Source organism: Dermacentor silvarum, chromosome 6 (genome assembly GCF_013339745.2).
Source record: "Dermacentor silvarum isolate Dsil-2018 chromosome 6, BIME_Dsil_1.4, whole genome shotgun sequence".
In the NCBI taxonomy this organism is placed as follows: Eukaryota; Metazoa; Arthropoda; class Arachnida; order Ixodida; family Ixodidae; genus Dermacentor; species Dermacentor silvarum.
Genome location: NC_051159.1, coordinates 116,704,328 through 116,725,474, shown reverse-complemented (window position 1 = coordinate 116,725,474; position 21,147 = coordinate 116,704,328). Strand labels below are relative to the sequence as shown.

At 47.2% G+C, this 21,147-nt stretch overlaps 1 protein-coding gene across 1 annotated transcript; it reads right to left on the bottom strand.

The window, feature by feature from the left end:
- Positions 1–1,870: 1,870 nt before the first annotated feature.
- On the bottom strand, positions 1,871–21,019 carry LOC119455145 (uncharacterized). Its single transcript, XM_037716608.2, has 4 exons — positions 20,762–21,019; positions 19,976–20,245; positions 6,673–6,740; positions 1,871–2,110 (listed from the first exon to the last, which is right to left on the bottom strand). Exons 2-4 carry the CDS (start codon positions 20,202–20,204, stop codon positions 2,072–2,074), a joined length of 336 nt encoding a protein of 111 aa, XP_037572536.1. The 5' UTR covers positions 20,205–20,245; positions 20,762–21,019; the 3' UTR covers positions 1,871–2,071.
- Positions 21,020–21,147: the final 128 nt, after the last annotated feature.

Genomic DNA, 21,147 nt, shown 5'->3' with positions numbered 1-21,147 from the left:
GTTACTGCCAACTTAGCCTGAAAAATATCGCCAAGGACCACGTCTCTCAGTCGATTAGCATTCTCATCGGTTTTCTAAGGCACGCCAAAAATAAGAAGGTTCCGACGTCCATTTTTGTCTTCAAAGTCATTCAGCGTCTCTTGCTGGTCATTTGTTACGTTTTTTAGTGAGGAAACTTCCGCTATAAGTTGTGCAATTTCTTCGATGTGTTGGGTTAAAATGCTTAATGTGTCACTTAACTCGCTGAAACGCACATTCATTATTTTTTTTTAAGTTCTGGCTGCGAGGAACTCATTTTTATCTATTGAATAAGCTTGGATTGTAGTCTGCATACTTCTTAACGACGCCTTGATTTCGTCATGCGATGGGCCAGGATTACGTTCGACATTCCCGGCAAGCAATAGTAAAATAAAATCACAGGATTCATCTAACAACGGAAGAAACTGTCGGGCATGGTAGCACTGTTATAAACCAATTATATACTGTGACAGATAGGTTACACGAACCTGTTCAAAAAAAGAAGGAGCGAGTTCATCGTGGCGTCCGTGACGGTCCAGCCGTGAACTCTGAAGCTGGCGATGTTGTGGCTGCTTATACCCTTGAAGACTGGTGGCGATGATGCTGGCTCTTGGACAACGATTTCAGTTTGCACGCCATGTCTTGCATACGTTGTCACGAGCTCTAGTAGGGGCGCATGCGCCGCGACGATGCACGAGGCATAATCTGCTGGCTTCGCAACCGTTTATAGTTCACAGAGTGACTTGCTCAACAAGAAGGAGTGACTTCATCGTGGCGTCCGTATGTGGTCCCGCCGTTGCCCTCTCGGGTGTATCACAACGCTAATGCCAACAGCGAAAGCCAGAATGCTGTCCTGTCTGCGCCAGTGCCTATTGTGCGGAGCGTATACAACGGTGCATCCACTCGGCTTCGTCACTTTTGCAGCCATGCAAACGCCTGTTACGTCTCTGGACGCCTTCTAACCCTTGACGTACAGGAGGAGCATGCGCCGCGAGTGTCCGTATAATTAACATCGTTTATTCCGCACGACTTCGAGCTCAAACGACACCTGGGATAAGAGAAGCCGTATATAGTTGAAAGCTGTGTATAAATTCTGACAACTTGATGCGCACAAAAATAGCGAGTTCTAGAAATGCGTACCTCACTCAAGCATGTTTGTGTATCTAAAGCCCCGCGTCTTCCTTGCGTTCTTTCGCATACCTTTTCTAGTTTAGAAACCTAAATCTCCCTAATATCTGACGAGAGAATTTGACAGCGATAGTCATTAATGTTTATTTCGCGTAGATTTCGTGTCGTGTCTGTCGCACTTATATTATCGTGTTTACTTGCCACAAGAAGTCTTGAAAAAGGAAATGTTCATTGGTTCACATCAATGTTATCCACTGGACAACTCCAGCACACTTTCTCCACTCATAAGGATGTTGAAAATGTGTACTGTGTATTTAACTACTTTTTTTTATAATTCTTGCAGTTGAAACCTTTCTTGAACGACTTTTTACGACTTATAGTTCATAACCAAAATTTACGGCGAGTCAGGTGCAAAGATCGCCTGCAGGTTAAGGTGTACGAAGTCTGTTTATGATGAAACCAGGGGATCATTGGGTGATCATGGGAATCGTGTGCGAGCAAAATAGGCGATTTAAACTAGACAAACACAAAGCCCCCTTTGGCCCGCTGCAAAACGAAGGCCCCTGCCAGCGAATTACGGTTGCCTTTGCCCTGCGTAAGCCAACTCCTCTCCCTTATCCACCTCCGACGTCTTCTTGACACCCATTCTGTTATACTAATTAACCAGCGATACCTGTTCTCCGCGTTACTGAATGCACTGCTATGGAGCCAACATTTCTGGCACATCGTGTGCTTTATTTTGAGAGCGAGTAACAAACGACGCGAACGGATTTGCGTCGACGCAGAAGTTCAGTGACAAGTAAACTGGCCACTGCGTCGCCAAGTATCCTCAGTGTGCATGTAGTGCACGTTCAGCTTCGTGCCAGGATTCGGACGACTGCAAGTATGTAGCCTCTGACGTCACGCCCGGGTGCAGTACAGCTTGTCACTTTCGGGTCTCCTCCGCCGGGGAGCCAGCTTTGTTCTGCAAAACATGTTTCATGCAGTGTTTTAATAATCAAGAAAAATGTGTGGTTTACTGTTCCGAAACTGCACAGTTGGTTATGAGAAACGGTCATAGAGGAAATCTCGGGGAGCAATTTTGACACCCCCTGCGATCGTAACGTACACCCATTGCGCGGTAGACGAACATTTTTTGCATTCCGCCCCCATTGGAATGCGGCCGCCTTTACAGGAATCCAACCTGTGACTTCGTGTTCAGCAGCGCAACGTCATAGCCGCTGAATTATTGTGGCGCGCTGTGCTCTGCGCCGAAATCTGTGCTCTCTTAGCATCTGGAGCACCTCGCGATGCGCTTGAATATTCCTTCTTGAAACAGTCTTGAACAGCGCAAAGGGCAGGACAAGAAACAAACGCATGACAGCGCTGCTTCGATCTCGTCCTAAACTGAACCCTTCCAGCCAAAATAAGACGAAATAAAAACGTAATTTACGCGCGAATCGATACAGAACCTCAAGGTTACTTTTTTTTATAACTCCGGAACCAAACCTATAAAAGAAAAGGCATCAGTTAAAAAAAATGGACAGTGGGACATCAACCCTAATCCGTCGCGCCAACGTGGCGGACACTCAACTGTCGCTCGATCAGCTGGACTAGGTTGCAGCCGAGCGGCACTCGTATTTTGAACAAGCACGTCTGTCCAGCGACAGCGCACCTGGAACTCGGTCACTCATGAGGCCGAGGACGCACACCGTCATCTCACCGGGTAGCGGATAGAAATTCAGGCCACGGCTTTGTGGGTGTGCTGCAATCACACACCGCCGACACCTAATCTAGATCTGGAATCCAGACCCACTACCTAGCCAGAGCCGAGCAGAGTGCTTCGAGTCACACGGTCGCGGCTCTGGTTGTTCTACGAGGAGTCATTAGACTATAAGTTTATGTGGTACGCACCCGCTGTGGGAATCGGTTTAAACAAAGGTTTCATTTGTTTTTGTTTTGTTTTTTTTTTTCGTTTTTTCGTTTTGTTTTCGGTGAACGCGGTTTTTGTATGGCGACCATTTCTACGTATAGAGGGCACACGACCAAGTTGGACACATTTTAATGCGACAGCGTCAAGGGCCCCGTGTCGCAGAAAATCCGGCGTTTGATGTCGGCGTCCGTGGCGGAAAAAAATCATTCCCAACCACCCCGACCGCGCAGGCCCTCCACGTGGTGCAGGGTTTTGGTGAACAAAAATTGAAATTCTCACAGGGAAATCCGTCAGAAAAAACCTAGAGATATGGTGGTGTCGGATTGTAATTTCAATGTACGAGAAAACATAACTCTGTTACGAGGAAACTCAAACACAAACCCCTTTTCCAGCATTTCTACCAGACCTACAGCCGCGCGTTTGGGTACTTTACTTGCGAAAATGCTATCCAGATGGCGCTCGCATCCTCGGCAGGTTAGGGAGCCTACATGCAAGCGCTGTTTGCATGTAGACTCCCTACGGTAGGTCAAAGTGGGGCAATAGCAAACAATTAATAAAATAAGAAAGGTGCTAGGACCTTCACATTTTAATATAAGACGACTTATATTGCCCCTGGAAAATTTTCTTTCCAGCAATGCATTTCTGTTTTTAAAGTGAGGCCGACTTTGAAGGGATCGGTGTAAGTTTGGTCTTTGTAAGCTGGCTTTCCCACGTTCTGTTTTGCGGTGAAGCCCACTGAAACAAAAATGCGATGCGAACGCGGCCCCATAACGCTATCGCGTTCCACTCTTAAAGGCGAAGCTTGAGCGTCCTCTAATTTTTTATAGGGTTAAACGCGTCGCTCAATGGAAACCTGTCGCTCTCGAAAATGTTAATCCCACGCATGACGACGAAGGAATGACGACGACGGCATGGCAGCGAAACGAGAGAGAAACGAAGAAGGAAAGGCAGAGAGGTTAACCAAGGCGGTGCCCGGTTGCCTATCCTACACTCGGAGAAGGGAAAAAAAGAAAGATGATGAGCAAATATGAGAGAAATAATAAAGGGTCAGTCCGTGTGAACCCACTAGTAGATTAATGTTTGCTGACAGTCAAAAGCGGTCGTTTCAGGGACACTAAAAAAAATTATCGATTTTCTGCATGGCAGACTTCTAAAACTGAGTGACATAACTTTATTTGAAATCCGGCGATTGGGAGGTCCGGGCCTGGGGCCGCCTAGATGGCCACTGGGAGCTGTTGCTCCCACGCGGCATCCATGGCTCGCTGGACGGCCCAAAGTTGGTCTAGGAGTTCTGAGCTGAGTAGCGTGGCCGACCACCGCGCCCGTAGATTTTCCGGGGAGACTGCCATTTTTTCTTGATATATTTTACATCCCCACAACATGTGTTGAAGGGTGGCTCTAGCAGACTTGCATAGCTTGCATATATCGCTGGCGTATATCTCGGGGTAGAAAGTCTTTAACTGCACGGGATTCACATAGGTTTCTGTTTGTAATCGCCTCCAAGCAACGGATTCAGTTCTGTTCAGTTTAGTTTGAGGCGGTGGTAATATTCGCCTCTGATTTTGATAGAATTCTTCTAAAACTCTTACATTTATTTATTTATTCACAAATTGTGATTATTAGTATAGAAAATGTCACCTCATTGTCACGTCACCGAAGTGTATCCGAAGTGTCTCCGAAGTGTAATGATATTCATATATATTAGAGTGGTTTTGGCGTCTCGAAGCTCGCTAGGTTAAGTCTTTGGGTGTTTTTTATAACGCGCTGTAGTCCTCCTTTACCGAGAAACAATTAACGATTGGCGACGCTGCCTTGAAATTGCCGTGCCGGCTCGCTACGATGTCATGAATTTTGATAGGGTCCGCTCGAGCTTAGTTAATTTTTTATCGGTAAGCATGAACTACACTGCATTCCGAAATAGCCTAAGTCGTTGGGAAGCTTTAGCCTATCTAAATACATAGGAAAACCATTTTTTTTTCGGCAGTCACTAGACCGAGATTCGTGAGGTTTGTTGTATTTAAAGGAAAAGTCAAAATCTGGTGACCGGTGGAAGCGGCATCTTGATTTAAGGTGTCCACTTTTTTTTAATAAATATTGTTGACAATCACAATATTTCAAAAAATGAAACTATCACGTTTATAACTCTCTGACTCAGCTACGAAAATGACATCATTTTTTTAAACATGCACCTAATAATAAATCTAAAGTAGACAACGCTGATCTATTATACACCGCTATCAAATATACCTATATTATGTGAGTAGGACTTTTGCAAAACATCCGTAAACATTGTAACAAATTCACGTAAACTGTAAATTAATATGTCAGATGTGTCCGCTTTAGACGCTCCAACGAAAGCAGCTTCCAGAACAGGGGCCCCTCATTCTGAAGCAGAGTTATGCAATTTTTAAACATTGTGCTTCTATTTTTTATATTCTTTTACATACCTATATGGGGTAATCTTACTAAAAAATGTCGAGTCTCAAATAAAAAATAAAAAATCTACCTCCAAAATTCGTTTGAATTTACCTTGCTCTCTCGATCGAATGCAATAAATTTCATTCAAGTTGGTCCAGGGGTTGTTTCATAAAAGCGTTAATCTGGCGTTTTATATGTATTTTAATAGGCGGCATCGGAGGCCTCGAGCTTCCTATTAATAAGGTTCAGCAGCATTTACTGAGTCACAACGGCTCGAACACGTAGAAACACTTTGGACTTCGTGACGTAACACTGACGTCTCCCGCTGGTGTTTCGGCGCGAAATTCAAAAATGAAACTGGCTTTCATTTTGTCTCTTGATAGTAAAGCTACTAACGCAAAATTTACAATACTACGTTACCTAATCCTCGTGTTTTATGTCTGTAATGGCCACCTGGGTGAAACGTTTCATACTTAAGCTCCAATGTTATGTTTTATCATGCGCACTTGAGGATTTGATTATTCAAAAACTATTCGAACAAAAATCTGCATTTTACGAATACCAATTATTGCAATCGAAGACCGAATCGAATTGGACAATGTTAGATTCGTTATTCCAAAGTGTATTGTTTATTGTTGTTTATGCACACTATTATGGATTGCGTTCAGAAGAAGAAGGGAAGAACAAGCAATACTTCTGAATTCGCGTTTTTTTTTTTTTTTTTTTTTTGTCCGCATCTTCGCCAATCCCCCATAGTGGACACGATCCAGTAACTGAGGGCCAACAAACCAACAAACACACTCCAGCCAGCTGTGACACGAGCACCGCCACTTCGCAGAATTCTGACTATGCCGGTACAGCTTGTTCATCTATGTATTCGAATGGGTTGGTCTGATGGCACGCGCACTGTCAACGGCTACTTTGCCCCACGTTGTTCGCCAATCCCAGTCATTGTCCCGTGGACAAGGATTGTGCCGTTTTTGTTCACGTGCGCTTTTTATATCCGACGTGCACTATGATAAATGAAATTGTGGTGTTCAGCGTGCCGAAGTCGCACAGCCGGTTATTAAGGATGCCTTAGCGGAATCTCCGGATCACAACAAACGATGTAAAGATTGTAGATGCGCCATAGTCACTTCCAACCCGAGCCTTGTTAAACTAGAACGCCAAGAACGAATATGACAGCAGGTGCTCACCTTGACGCCTTGCTGTATGACAGACGTGACGTTGCGTCTCACGCCATCCAAGAATTCGTTGATTCGGTCTGCAAGAGCCGAGTGGTGGGGAAACTTAGGAAAGCGTGAGCATACGAGGTGTTTCAGCAATAATATTAAGGTGTAAACTACGTCATTTCTTCGACAAAACATCATTCGTGCTGCAGGAATAACAAGGGACAGATCGCGGATGAGCTTGTTAAACAATTAACACTGACGAATTTGCTTTCTAATCTATGGCTTTCAAGCATACGGAGTGATTTTTTTCTTTTTTTACAGCGAAAGATTTGGTCCGCGGGACCAAAATTCTTCGCTGTAGTGTAATGTAATGTAATGCATTACATTCGCACTAAAATAAAAGCACACAGTAAACTGAGACTATTAGAAGCTACACCAGTACGCGTGTTTGATGACAAGGGTGGTCTTACTCGCACTGAAGAAGTTTTTTTAACAAGGTTATGGCCAACGCTGCATACACACCCCACATACTTGACAATTAAATGGCAGCAAACCAGACAAGCTTCGACTGCGAACACTTATACCCGATGCACATATTGTTAGGAGTCATGCAGAGCAGACTTGCAATACCTCATTTAGAGCTGTGCAGCTTTTTCACAAGGGAGATTCAACATTCAAGATTTACTCCACGGAGACATTAGAACCCTAGGAAATCGAATACAAACTAACCCTGAAACAGAGAAAGCCATTGCAACATATGGCAGACAAAGTGGCTTGTTTCGAGTAGTGTACATATAGAAGGGGGTCGACCAGCCCAAGCGAGAGTGACGGAACTGAACATGCACCTGAGTTTCCATAAAGCGGAAGATAAAGGACTGAGATGAAGATGTGCCTCAGCCAACTATCCGGGAACCCACATTCTTTTCCCATCTAATCCCCAACAGCGGCCTAGAGCCGTTCCCTTCCTTAGAAAAAAGGCTTTATTCATTCATTCATTCACACCGAATCCCAGTCATTGCGGATGCGCGGACGCCATGGCCAGGCCATGGCGTCCGCGCGGAAGGACTATCAACATCAGCAATGGCTCGAGCGTCGTCGTCGTCTTCTACAGCTGGCTCGTTGGCGCCGCTCGGCGCAACCGCGCGAACGCGCTCGTGCCACTGCTCCCGCGTTCGTCGTCTTCTTCCACGGCTGGTTGCGTTGCCGCTCATCATTCCAGCGTAGAATTTCACTTCTAGGAGGTCCGACCACAAAACGGCTATTAATTTTCAATAATAAGTGTTTTATTCTCTCTCTCTCTGTCGTCGTAATGGGGAGGCCGCGTTTACGAAGGTATCAGCCATTGCTTAAGGGGGTATAAGCCATTCATTGTCTTACGTGACGGACAGATTTAATAAAAGAGGTGATGCGCAAATGTGTGTGCGTACCTATCGTCACGATGACCACCGATCAGGACAATAAATATGTTCGTACCTTTGTTAAAAATTCTGTGCCACCTCTGTGTCTTGCGCTAAACAGCTTCCCTGGTCATCCACCTTCACACAGTGGAATGGCTCATGATTTTTTTTATTTTTAGACCATGCAGAATTCTTAAAAATCGCCTGTGACAGATACCGTAATTGTAGTCTCTTAGCTGGGTTACCCGAAGCGGCGGACATTACTCGCACAAGAAATCAAACTGTCTAATCCACTAATTAACAAAAATGCTAATTATATTTTTTAAATAATTACTTGAGGGAACACATTGAAATTAATTACGAATTGGAGCCGGCGAATTTACAATGCATATCCACTTGGAACAAATTCTAAGGATCGCATGGGTTTTGAGACATCCGCCGTGAAACTTGTGGTAAAAGTTCACCGACGATTCATCATCACCATCATCACTGCTGGTATCTCCACTGAATCAAATGCATTTTCATAATCTATGAAAGCCATATAGAGAGGTTGATTGTACTCCGCAGATTTATCGATTACCTGATTGATGACATGGATATGATTCATCGTAGAATATCCCTTCCTGAAGCCAGCCTGTTCTCTTGGTTGAATGAAGTCAAGTGTTGCCCTGATTGTAGTGGAAATTATCTTGGTGAATATTTTATACAATACTGAAAGCAAGCTAATGGGTCTATAATTGTTCAGTTCTTTAACGTCTCTCTTTTTATGGATTAGTATAATGTTGGCGTTCTTCCAGCTCTCTGGTACACTTGAAGTCGTGAGACATTGCGTATAAAGGGGCCGCAAGTTTTTCAAGCATGATATCTCCTCCATATTTGATTAAATCAACTGTTATTCCATATTCTCCGGCAGCTTTTCCCCTGGTCATGTCTTGCAAGGCCCTTCTAACTTCATCGCTAGCTTTAGCAGGAGCCTCTGTATCCTGTTCATCACTACGTCGAATGAAAGTAGCTTGGCTGCTCTGGAATTAAGCTATACAGCTCAGTATAGAATTCTTCCTCTGCTTTTACTTTGTCATCTAAATTGCTGATGATATTACCCTGCTTATCTTTCAGAGCATCCATCTTGCCTTGTCCTATGCCAAGTTTTCTTCTCACTGATTTAATGCTGCGTCCACATTTTACGGCTTCCTCAATCTTTTCCACGTTATAATTTCGAATATCCCTTACTTTCTTCTTGTTGATCAGTTTTGCCAGTTCAGCGAATTCTGTCTGATCTCTTGAGTTTGAGACTTTCATGCTTTGTTGTTTCTTTATTAGGTCCTTTGTTACTGGGAGAGCTTACCCCCTGGTTGCCTTGGTGCCTTACCTCCCGCTTCAATTGCTGCTTCTGAGATCAGCCTAGTTACGGTTTCATTTATTACCTATATATATAAAATGTTACGGGGAAAAGGAATAAGAAATGTATTTACAGTGTATTTACAAGACTGGCAGCGGCTGACAAGATCATAGTAAGCACGCGAAGTCCCGAGCTTCGTCTTCTTCAAGTGCTCTCAAAACGTCTTCTTCATCGCTCTGTCACATGACCCCCGGCGGCTGAAGCACCGACCCGGTGCTGGTTAGGAGGCGTTTGAGTGATACGGCTTAAGACGCGCGACGTGGACTACGTCGGAACGAGGCTGAGCCACGGTGGGGTCAAGAGGGGCGATTTCGTAGGTGACGTCGGTTACGTGACGCAAGACGCGGTAAGGACCAGAGTAGCGTGAAAGCAACTTCTCCGAGAGGCCAACGCGTCGCGACGGAGACCAAAGGAGAACCAGGGCGCCCGGTGTGTAGTGGGCGTCACGATGGCGGGTGTCATATAAGCGCCGCTGATTTTCCTGCGAGTCCACAAGTCGACGTCGGGCAATATGGCGTGCCTCTTGTGCCTGGATTATGGCGTCCCGGGCGTACTCTGATGTGAAATACAGGCTATCAGGCAGGAGGGTGTCGAAAGGTAGCGTAGGGTCGCGGCCAAACAAGAGGAAGAATGGAGAGAAGCCTGCGGTATCGTGGCGAGAAGAATTGTAGGCAAAGGTAACGAATGGTAATGCAACGTCCCAGTCGCGATGGTCAGCGGAGACATACATGGATAGCATCTCAGTGAGGGTCCGGTTGAGACGCTCGGTTAGACCATTCGTTTGTGGATGGTAAGCAGTAGCAAGTTTGTGTTTAGTCGCGCACGAGTGTAGAATGTCATTAACAACTTTCGAAAGAAAGTAGCGGCCTCGGTCGGTAAGGAGCTGTCGAGGGGCACCGTGGTGAAGGATGACGTTTTCTAGTATAAAATCGGCGACATCGGTTGCACAGCTTGTCGGAAGAGCCCGTGTGATTGCGTATCGGGTGGCGTAATCTGTTGCTACAGCAATCCACTTATTTCCCGAAACAGACGCAGGAAAAGGGCCTAAAAGATCAACGCCTACACGAAAGAATGGTTCTGAAGGCACGTCAAGTGGTTGAAGGCGGCCAGCAGGGAGCGTGGTCGGCTTTTTTCGGCGTTGACAAAGGTCACACGCAGCGACATAACGGCAGACGTCACGGTAAAGACCAGGCCAAAAAAAGCGCCGACGAACGCGGTCGTAAGTCCGTGACACGCCAAGGTGACCGGCAGTCGGCACATCATGAAGCTGGGCGAGAACAGTCCGGCGCAGATGCGAAGGGACAACTAAGAGTCGGTCAGGGCCGTCAGGGCGCATGTTACAGCGGTACAAGATGCCATCGTGGAGGTCAAACATTCGAAGGGAAGGGTCGGGCGTCGTTGAAGTCAGCCGTTGAATAAGGTCTTTTAAGAAGTCGTCCCGGCGTTGTTCCGCTCCGATATCGTCAAAAGCACTCAAAGAGAGAACGGTGACAGGAATGCCGGCCATAGAAACGTCAGGTGGGTCGACAGGATGGCGCGACAAGCAGTCCGCATCTTGGTGTAACCGGCCTGTCTTGTATACAACTGAGTAGTTGTATTCTTGAAGGCGCAGAGCCCATCGGCTAAGGCGCCCAGAAGGATCCTTCAGAGATGAAAGCCAACACAGAGCATGGTGGTCAGTAATGACTGTGAATTGCCGGCCGTACAAATAGGGGCGGAATTTATATATATATATATATATATATATATATGCGTGTGTGTGCGTGTGCGTGTGTGTGTGCGTGTGCGTGTGCGTGTGCGTGTGCGTGTGCGTGTGTGTGTGTGTGTGTGTGTGTGTGTGTGTGTGTGTGTGTGTGTGTGTGTGTGTGTGTGTGTGTTATCTTCATCTTCCTGTTCTAAAGCTGCATATTTGTTTGCGAGCACCAGTCTGAATTGGTCTGCTTTTCCCCTATCGTATCGTAATCACCGACGATTACGATATTCCCTAATGCGAAATTTGAGCGCACCTCCTTACGCGTTTTCATTTCGCGATATATTGGCTGGCGCGGACAATCCGTGCGGCACGTTGCAAACGGTGCGAAGTGCGGCGCGACTGCCTCGTTAAGACCAAACCGCATGTTAGTCCTCAGCTAGCGATGAGACGAAGTGATCACTGATTGTACAATTCATTTTTTTTTTTTGCTGTCACAGCAGAGAGTAAGTTGCAAGAGCGAATTCAGATCGAAGCGGGCAGACTGATTGCTGCCATGTTGTTGCGCAATCGCTGTCCCCAGCGGATGTCGCCGTGCTGACTTTTGACGTTTGAAGGCATCGCATTTGAAGCGAAGAACGACGCGCGCAGTAGCAGAAAACCACCACCCGCATACGGGCCTCCAAGCCTGTGACGGCAGGCGCCACTAAGAGTTACCGCGTACCAAACAATCACGAATGCTCCGGCAACCTTGTGGGCCTATTCCTACCCAATAGGCACCGCGCACGGTGCCCCTGAGAGAGGGAGGGGTGGCTTCAGAGGAGGTTGGCTTGCCGAGGCTAGCGGAATCACGTGACGCTCCCTCCTAGTATTTTTTACCTCCGTTTTTACCTCCATGCTTCCGGGCGACGAGCGATATTTTCTGGCTGGCCGGAAACCGGCGACGCGACCAGCGACAGCGACGGATCGCCCTCCGCGACAGCAAAACCAGCTGTTCGTCGCTGTCGCTCGAAAATCGCGTGCATGCTGTTGCGCCTTTAACCGGTAAATCGCGAGAAGCAACGCGTGGGTGACACGTGGGCGCGATTAACAGCAGCCGCCGCAGACAGACCTCCCAGACGACGCGCGCTACTTTGGCGCCATCGCGTAGCCATTGTCGCCGCTATGCGCGTCTTGCGCGGCACTACGTTTTTCTTCTCACGCTTTCGCCATACCCTCCTCATCCGCTTTCTTCCTTGCGCTTTCTTCGCTATCGCCATCTTTGTTCTCGTTCTTGTTCGATACCCTGCTTGTTGCACTGCAATCCAGATCGCCCTTGAACCACTAGCATTTTTTGCGGAATCTCCAGATGGGCCCAAGACCAGTGGTGTGATATTCATCGTTGGTACTTTTTATTGAAGAGCTCGTTAGTACGTAATTTCATTCTGCGGCAGTAGTATGGGGTCACTGCTGGAGTCGGCACTAAAGCCGAAGTATCGGAGCACCACGAATGCCGTATTATTTAGAGAAATTCGTAATTTTTACTGTATGATGTATTCACACACAAGTTTGCCACGAGTACGTGACTCGACATGTACACCATTTCTTTCGTCATTTACGACATTTTATTAACACAACAAACTTTAAGAGAATTTTACACAAGAATATACTTGTGGATAAACGCAGGAAGAAATGTAAGAAACAAAAGAAAAAATGAACTCGCGGTGGAGAAAAAAAAAAGTAAAGAGTCTGTGAAAGCAAGATCTCTGGACTTTACAGGAAGGAAAAAACTTTGTTTTCGCCCCGCATCGGTCACCACGGTCGGGAAAGGGTGAGCTAGAGAGTTTGGATACTTGCTACGCGTGGATATTACGGCTGCGGCAATAACGAGCTCCTGGCCAGCCATGCACTGGCAATCTGTTTGCGATGTCTCATGCCGATGTCGCTTCGTCAAGCGCTCGTGCAGGTCATTAGTCATGGACGACCGACGGAACGCACTGATATTTGAACGAAGGCAGAGCAATGGGGGTAGGGGGGGGGGGGGGGGGGTTATTAGTTAAGTGTCTACTGTATGTCCATTTCGTCTGCTGCTGAAACGCTGATTGACTGAGGGCGCCTGTCTCCTTCTGACGCGCACCCTAGCCCAGCCAATCAGAACTTCAGCAGCAGACGAAATGGACATGTCCACTAGGTGAACACTTACAGGATACCGCCTCCCCCTCCCCCCCTTTCTAGGATGCGCTTCGCGCTAGTAGTTTTCCGTATCAGCGGTGCGTATCCGCCGAATCACGTCGGACACCGGAAAACTTTGACAGGGCACACTCTGATGGTTTTGTATTTGGTGCCACGCATTATGCGCATGTGGTCAGTCATAGCGGTGTGCATTGTCAGCGCTGGGGTTTATCACGGAGGAACAATTCAACGCAATTCGCGCAGCTTAGGATAATTGCTAGAACCTTATATGCTACCCGTATGTTCAAGTACAATGAAGACAAAGAAGAAACAGCAGACTTCCGTAAATCCTCCGGCTCTGAATTCACTTAAAGCAGCTGTGGCCCAGATGTGTGTAAGGGCGCCCGGTTAGGCTGCGATAAGGTGCATGGTTCGATCCTGCACCGTCGGGCACCCACCAGTATAAGAGACGGGTACAAGTCCCCCGTCGTTTAGCGTCCGGCTTTCCAGGAGTGCTTTTCTTGGGAGAGGTTCGCACAGACTGCTATGCTTGGTGTGCAAGAACTAAGGCAAACAAAAGCTCTCACGGCGCAAAACACCATCTTGTCAAGAACAACTCATTTTCATTGTGCACAACGTCGCCATTGCCTGCTACAGCTTTTGCCTGCGGTGGTCTCCGAAGAAACCCCTGACTTCCAAACCAAGTGGCCCTGAACGCAGTTATCAACTTGGCAAAAAAAAAAAAAAAGTTCGCTGGTGGAGCTTTTCGTACTTAGTTATTTTCGTACTAGTCCGTTCCTGGCAGTCATGAGGGCTACCATAGTGTAGATGCCAATGGAAGCTCGCGTCCGCGAGATATAGCTGTGCTCTGAAGTACGAAATTTTTCGCCCTCTCGCTTAAAGCTGTTTTGAATTAAAGTTCTGGACGACACATTTCACAGTCTTGTAAAGCCGCATATAAGCGACTTTACAGATATGTAAAGCTAACAGGTAATGAAGTAAGCGAAAGTATTAAAGAGTACATGATAACCACACAATTTCTTATGTCATGCGTGTAGGAATATTGTGCCTCTCCTATAGCTACCCTCAAAAAGTACCCCTCCTCTTCTACTGCGTCGTCTTAAAAATCTTCTAAGTTTCTTAATATTACTTGATGATATTAAAGTTACTTAGTATTTGCTGAAATGTGTGTACGGCGACCAACTGAAAGCCCACTGAGACACTGCATACAAATAAAGATCGAAGTGGTGATTTTGTCCCTTCGGTCGTTGGTCGCTTGCATTCTTCCTTTTATATGGATGCATACTGTAAATCAGGCTGGGCATATTGGGCGCTGCTGTGTTTTCTGCTTCCGATTCTCTATGTCTCTCTCTCTTTCTCTTTCTTCGTTTTCGTGGTTACGAAGGGTAACTATATATAGGTTCCTCTTACTGCAATGTCAGGTCCGTAAATTCTCATAGCGGCTTCGCTCCACAGAGGATGTGGTGTCCGTGCATCATCGGGCGAACGCTCTAGCGCCTACTTTTATTGGTTTAATGGGCACGCGCACCCCGCTCCAAGCAAATCAAAGCAATATTATCGACGCCCAGATTCGCATTGAGCTCCAAACGAGCTCCAAATCGCATCGAGCTCTAATGCCCAATCATAAACTATGCGACACTCAGAAGTAGTGATATAACAAAACGACATCAGTTATCCTCGATCGTTGACATCGATCACTGATCGTTTCCTAAACGGTACGCGCTGTCATTGACAGCGTGGTTCGTTAATCGGCGACTTCGCTTGCCTGGCTGCCTTCATTACTGCAGCTTCTTCCTCATTGTTGTGTGCTGAACATAAAGATAAAATAATGCCCATCTCGCAGTTCTACCTCCTTCCTCTGACGACACCAATGGCCATGACTTGCGTCACGTTTTGCACAATAACACATTCCCGGTATAAGGGAAGGTGTTAGGCCTCGTCGGTGTGACATTTTCGTTGATCTAATATAATAGCGCAAATTCCCAGAGAAGGACAGAAATGACACAACGCAAGCACTGTGCGCATCATTGCTCGTGTTTTGTCCTTCCTCTACCATCTCTGGTCTTGCGCTTTAAACCAGGGACGTTCGAATGCCGAAATTTCCCGATAGGATCGAATACAAATATTCAAAGACAAACGAATTTCCAATATCGAATCGAAGAACGAATAATTTCAAACTTCCGAAGGAATAGAAATATAAAGAACGCAGCGAGTCCGCTCAGTAAAAAATAACAATAATAATAATAAACAAGAGGAAGTCTGCTTATTATATATTTGATGCATGCAATGCAGTCTACAACCCCTATTGAAAAAGTATTGTCCTGTATCCATAATCCTATATGATCTTATACGACCCTGTATGAAAACCTATAGATTCCCATATGATCATATAAAATTACGGTATGGGGCATATGCCTTTTCCAATAGGGACTGGACTGGTTCCTCGGTCAACCGAGGAGCTTTTAAATGAGAAACAGCTAAAAGGCGATGGTAAACCTGGTGCTCTATGGCGGTAATGAGACACGGTGAGATTTTCCAAACAATAAAACTGCTTTGACGAAATCAACAACAACAACAAAAAAAAATTCGTAGACTCTAAAGGCGAAGCATCGTTATTGAACGACTGGAAACGTTGAATAGGATGTTGACTACTCCATGAGATGGCTGAGGAACTCGTTATCTCTTCACTGAAACCGCAGCTCCTCCTCCTGCAATACGTATCGTTCGAAATAGTCGCCGCTTGCATCTGACTTTCTTCCTGTATTGACCTGCACCATGTTTGTAAACAGTGGTAGACACCTTTGATATATTTTAGCCCCTATAGCGACGTCACGTAGGCTCCGCCCACTTTTACCGCCCCACTTGCACGCGAGGATGGCATTTTTTTTTTCTTTTTTTGAAGGGGATGAGAGTGGACGGTGCTAAAACCACGATTTCATTATGCAGCACATGGGAGTGGGGGCGCCGGATTAATTTTGACTACGCAAGGAAGGAAGGAAAGAGTGGAGAAGGAAAGGCAGGGAGGTTAACCAGTTCAGCACAACCGGTTTGCTACCCTACACACGGGGCGGGATGAGGGGGAATGAAAGATGGGGAGGAGAGAGAGAGAGAGCACACAGCACAGCACACACATCGTCAGTCACAGTCCGTCACTCTTGCGTGGTACGTGACATCACTGTTACAGCCGCTTGTCCAAGCCCGTTTCTTTTAAAAACCTAAGTAGTCCCTTCGTCGCCTTCAGCTGCGATGTCTTCTGTCGACGACACGTGAGAATCACTTCAACTGACATTGGTCTGTTGTCAAGGTGCGCTAGAACGGACGCCGGGGACTGTCTCTGAACATTATATTCAGGACAGTCGCATAGAATGTGTTCTAGCGTCTCCTCGCAAAGACAGGCATTGCAAAGAGCGTTGTCGGCCATTCCAATCAGAAATGAATAAGAATTAGGCTCTTTAAAGTGCACCCAGGGAAACGTTCTTGCATTTCGCCCCCATCGGAACGCGGCCGAACGAGATGGCACACTATAGCTCGCTGACAGCCGCAGTGACGGCCGACAGCGCTTGCGATCTGGCCTGCAGCTCATCATAGTGCGCTTATGTTTGACAACACGATTAACGTGGGCTTAAATGAATTGGTGCGAATATCAAACGAATAGGAAACGGTGTCTTTGGTACGATTAGTAAACGAATCGTACTATATATACTTGCAAGCCAGCCGTGCCGCCTCGCTGAGACGGCCGGTGCTTGGGTTTCCGTCCGCGAGACGAAATGCCGTCGGATCGTTGCTCCCGATCGCGCCAGTGGTTTAGCACAGGGCGCTGCTTTACGAAACACGCGCAAATTCTAGATATTTTTTTTCTATTAAGAACTATATCATGCTAAAAACAAGCTGTAGCCGATTTCTACGTCACCGTGCTTGCGCGGCGACAGAAGCGATCGCCTCGGTGTTGGGACCGGCGAGGTACCGTCCCGACGGCGACGCCGGCTGTGTAGGACCGCGCAGTTTCACCTGTAGGCCGCGGCCGTCCGATTGCTCCAACTCTGCACTAACCCTGTACATTTTATTTCACGCTCGAAATTTAATTGACACGTTTAGGCGCGTTTATGACATCCTTACTGCAATTAACGCAGCTGTGACTGTGAAGCCTGCGTATGTGAACGTATGATAAATCTACACTGCAAGTGGCGCAATTCTTTGAGATGAAAATAAATTTGAATGTGACGTGCTTTGTGGGGCATCTGCTCGCTCGACCTACGTTCAAGGCTAATCCTAATCCAGCTTTCCCCACAGCTATAGTGCGGCAAGAAATTGTAATGGCGCGCTAATAACGATCCTAATATCATAGGCTGGCTCATGCACGCCACTCAAAATAAAAGAGAAGCTTAACGGTTACGAAATGTTTTGCGCGCAATGGATGATCTGGTATGAGAATCGAACTTTCGCTTTTTACCGTGGCGGCCCATTGCTTGCGACGGTTTTCATCAACAGGTAGTCTATGGAAACTTTAGCCTCTTGCGTGTTTCGACGCAACTCAGCACGTCGACATACTGCATTTCCTTCATTGTAAGATCACAGAATAGAGATCTCACACACGGAACCGTACAACCACCCGCGAAACGCAGCGGCTGCTGTGGTAGGCGCGACACGCGGGCGGCGGCTCGGCGGCGGAGTGCCTACCATGCGAAACTGAATTCCGACGACAGCGCCACCGCATTTTCGTGACGTAGCGCCGTGAAGTAGGTCTATAAAAGGCAATAAATTGTCGCCTATTCGAAAAAAGAAAAAAAACACCGCATATCCACGGGGTGAATGATGATGAGTGGGCGAAGCTCCGGAGGGAATCATCGGTAAACCGTGAATCTTCCGTGTAATTCGCCCCGTCTCGCCGCACTAAATCAAACGATTGACTTCCACCAATGACACGCGCCATATGTGACGTCATTCCTATTTTATAACAGCGCCCTTCATTATAAATGCACCATCTCCCGCTTAAGGGGACGCTAGCACAAACGCGTTAGAAACGTGCAGTGCTCTAAGGGGGAGAGGCCACAGCGTCTTACGCAGCCGTTTACACATGCCGGAACGTGCACCGCGTTTGCCGACGCCATCAGCGTTTATGAATACGGGGGTAAGGCGGAGAGGCCACAGCGTCTTACACCAGCTTCTTACACGGGCCGTAACGCGCTAGCACAAACGCGTTAGAAACGCGCAGTCTTTCGTTAATGTTGGGTATTTATTGCCATCGTGGTGCGTGTGTCCATGTGCGCTTCGTGGCGTAGTGGTCAGCGCCGCGCGTTCAGAAGCGAGGGGTCCCTGGTTCGATTCCGCTACGGACACAACTTTCGGATTTTTTTTTTTTTTTTTTTTTTTTTTTTTTGTAGCGTTAGCTACACTGGCCTAGCCAAGCCCGTTTCGCGCGGCACATCAAGAGCCGTGCTGCGCATGCGCAAGGATCAGTGATGTCACACGGCTTGCGCACCGGAGCTACCGGAGCCGGCACCTCTCGCGCACTCCGCCGCCGCCGCGCGCGGATCACCGCCGCCGGTCTGCGCATTCCAGAGTGACGTCGTAGCCGTGGTAGACGCACTGGCGCCGGGCGCGCTCGCTGTGCAGTCACCGTCTGACACTGCGCTGGAGCCACTGCGCTTCTAAGTTCTGACTGGCGTTTGCCTGTGTGGTATAGCCATGGAGAAGGAGAGCGCAAATGCTGCTCAACAGCGCAGAAGAACGGAGAAGCTTGACTCATAAGAATAATCGTAAGAATAAGCTAAGAATAATCAGCTGAACGTTTGCTAACGCTACGTATATCCTGGCATAGCCGAGCTAAGCCACTGCAACTTTTTTCTCATAAAAGTAGACGTGGCTACCTACTACGACGACTACTACTACTACAGAGGAGGGACAGACCCACACCCTAAGGAGCTTCGCCCCTAAAAAAAAGAGTATTCGACAACTTCGAATAGATGAACTCCCCGATCAAACGATCGAGCCGAATAACAAGGACTATTCTTTTCGTATTCGTAATTTCGAAGATTCAAACACCCCTATATACTTTAAAGAATCGCATAAAATAAATAAATAAAAAATAAAGAACGAATCGCGTATCTCAGCATATTAAGCGGGTATGACCATGGCGCAGTTTCTATACACCCATGTCAGTAACACCTATAGCACCTTCACAAAGCAAAACTTGGGTGGCATAATATGTAACGCGCTCCTATTCCAATGCTATTCTTTTACCGCACTTTTACAGTGGTCCGAGCGGCGTTATCATCGAGATTGGCTGGCCGTGAACGGTGGCTGATAAGAAAGGAATAAATTCGAGCAATATGAATTCATACATACACGGGCCTATTATTTGTTCTCCGGCAATATACCCGCTGGCTCGTGGCTAATACTGAATAGAGCGCTTATTTGAGATGGCCTGTTCGATCTTAAGCTTAACCATACATAGCGCACTTTTTGAATAGCCTTCCCTCCCAACAGACCGCTTTCGCGCAAGCTTCTGCGAGAACTGCGAGGTTTTGCGAGAACTCGGGCTCAGAATCGTCGATGCCGCCTGGATATGCAATCCGTGGTGCACAAAGAGACAGCGACGTACCGTCGTGAACGGTTCCTGCCATTGCACTCCAAGAGACAACAAAGGCCTCTCGCTCTAGCTGTGCTCACCCATTGCGCCTGCGAGGTCGTCGGAGACCTTGGCGAGGACCATGGAGAAGGCCTGATCCGTGTTACCCTCCACGGTCTTGTTGAGCACGCCTTGCCAGAACTGCGCGTCCGCCTGGTGGCCCTCGAGCACACTGGCGGCGTGTACGTCGTCGGCCAGAAGTACCACTGCCGACAGCAGCAGCAAGGCCGCGACGCAGAAGCGCAGACCGCGGTCAGGACCGTCGCCCATCTTGGGGTCACGTGCCGGAAGCTGAACACTTGTGCGTTCTCCTAGCCGAAAAACGTTTGCGAAAGAAAATGGCGTGCACCATAAAACGAGCCAATTCATTACATATTAAATAAATCCCTCGGTCACCATGCTACATAGATGTCAAGTCGCACAGCCGTGCATAAGTAAGCCTTGCATAGCTTTGTCAGACAAGAAGCTATCTTTTTTTAGGGGGATGCGCAGGAAGTGATTCACGCCCACTTAAAAATATGAGAACGTCTTGCATTCTTGCGATTGTGTTGCCATTTATGCAGGTATATGGCATTATGAAATCGCGCACGTGCTGACGCACATGTATATGTGTTCTTTTAAAAAATAAAGACTATAGTTGAAAGTCAGCGCTTTTCGTTCCCTACTTTTTGCCCTACTTTGTCCCGTTTCGCGCTGCTTAACAAGGTATAAGTTACAGTCTCCTTCTATGTACATTGGTATCACCCCACCAGAAGAAAGAAAATTGTACCACTTTGGTGCCATCATTCTTGATCGCTTAGTGGTTCTCCGGTTCACTGTTGACCCACCTGCAAAACGTTGAAGCCGGTCTTCTCGGGTCGCGAGCTGACGCGTGTCTCGGCACGCAGGGACGAGCGCGGCACGTTTACCTGCGCATTGCAGTATGCGCAAGGTCGATCGTATGCGTGCGAAAAGAGCCCGCTACACGCTTCACTGAACCCACAATCGTGACACGAGTTAAGGCTGTTTCCCTGAAAGATCCGATTTTTTTTTCTTTTCTATTAAATGTTGCGACATATATAAGCGTGACGTGGTTTGCCGTCGCGTGATCTCGACTAGGATTTTCATCGAATTCTGTCTAGTATATTACATGCAACCGCGTGATGTACAAAAACTTCTCGTATCCTCCAGATTACAGCGCGTCCCGTGTCCTTCACGTGCAAATTCCCAGGGC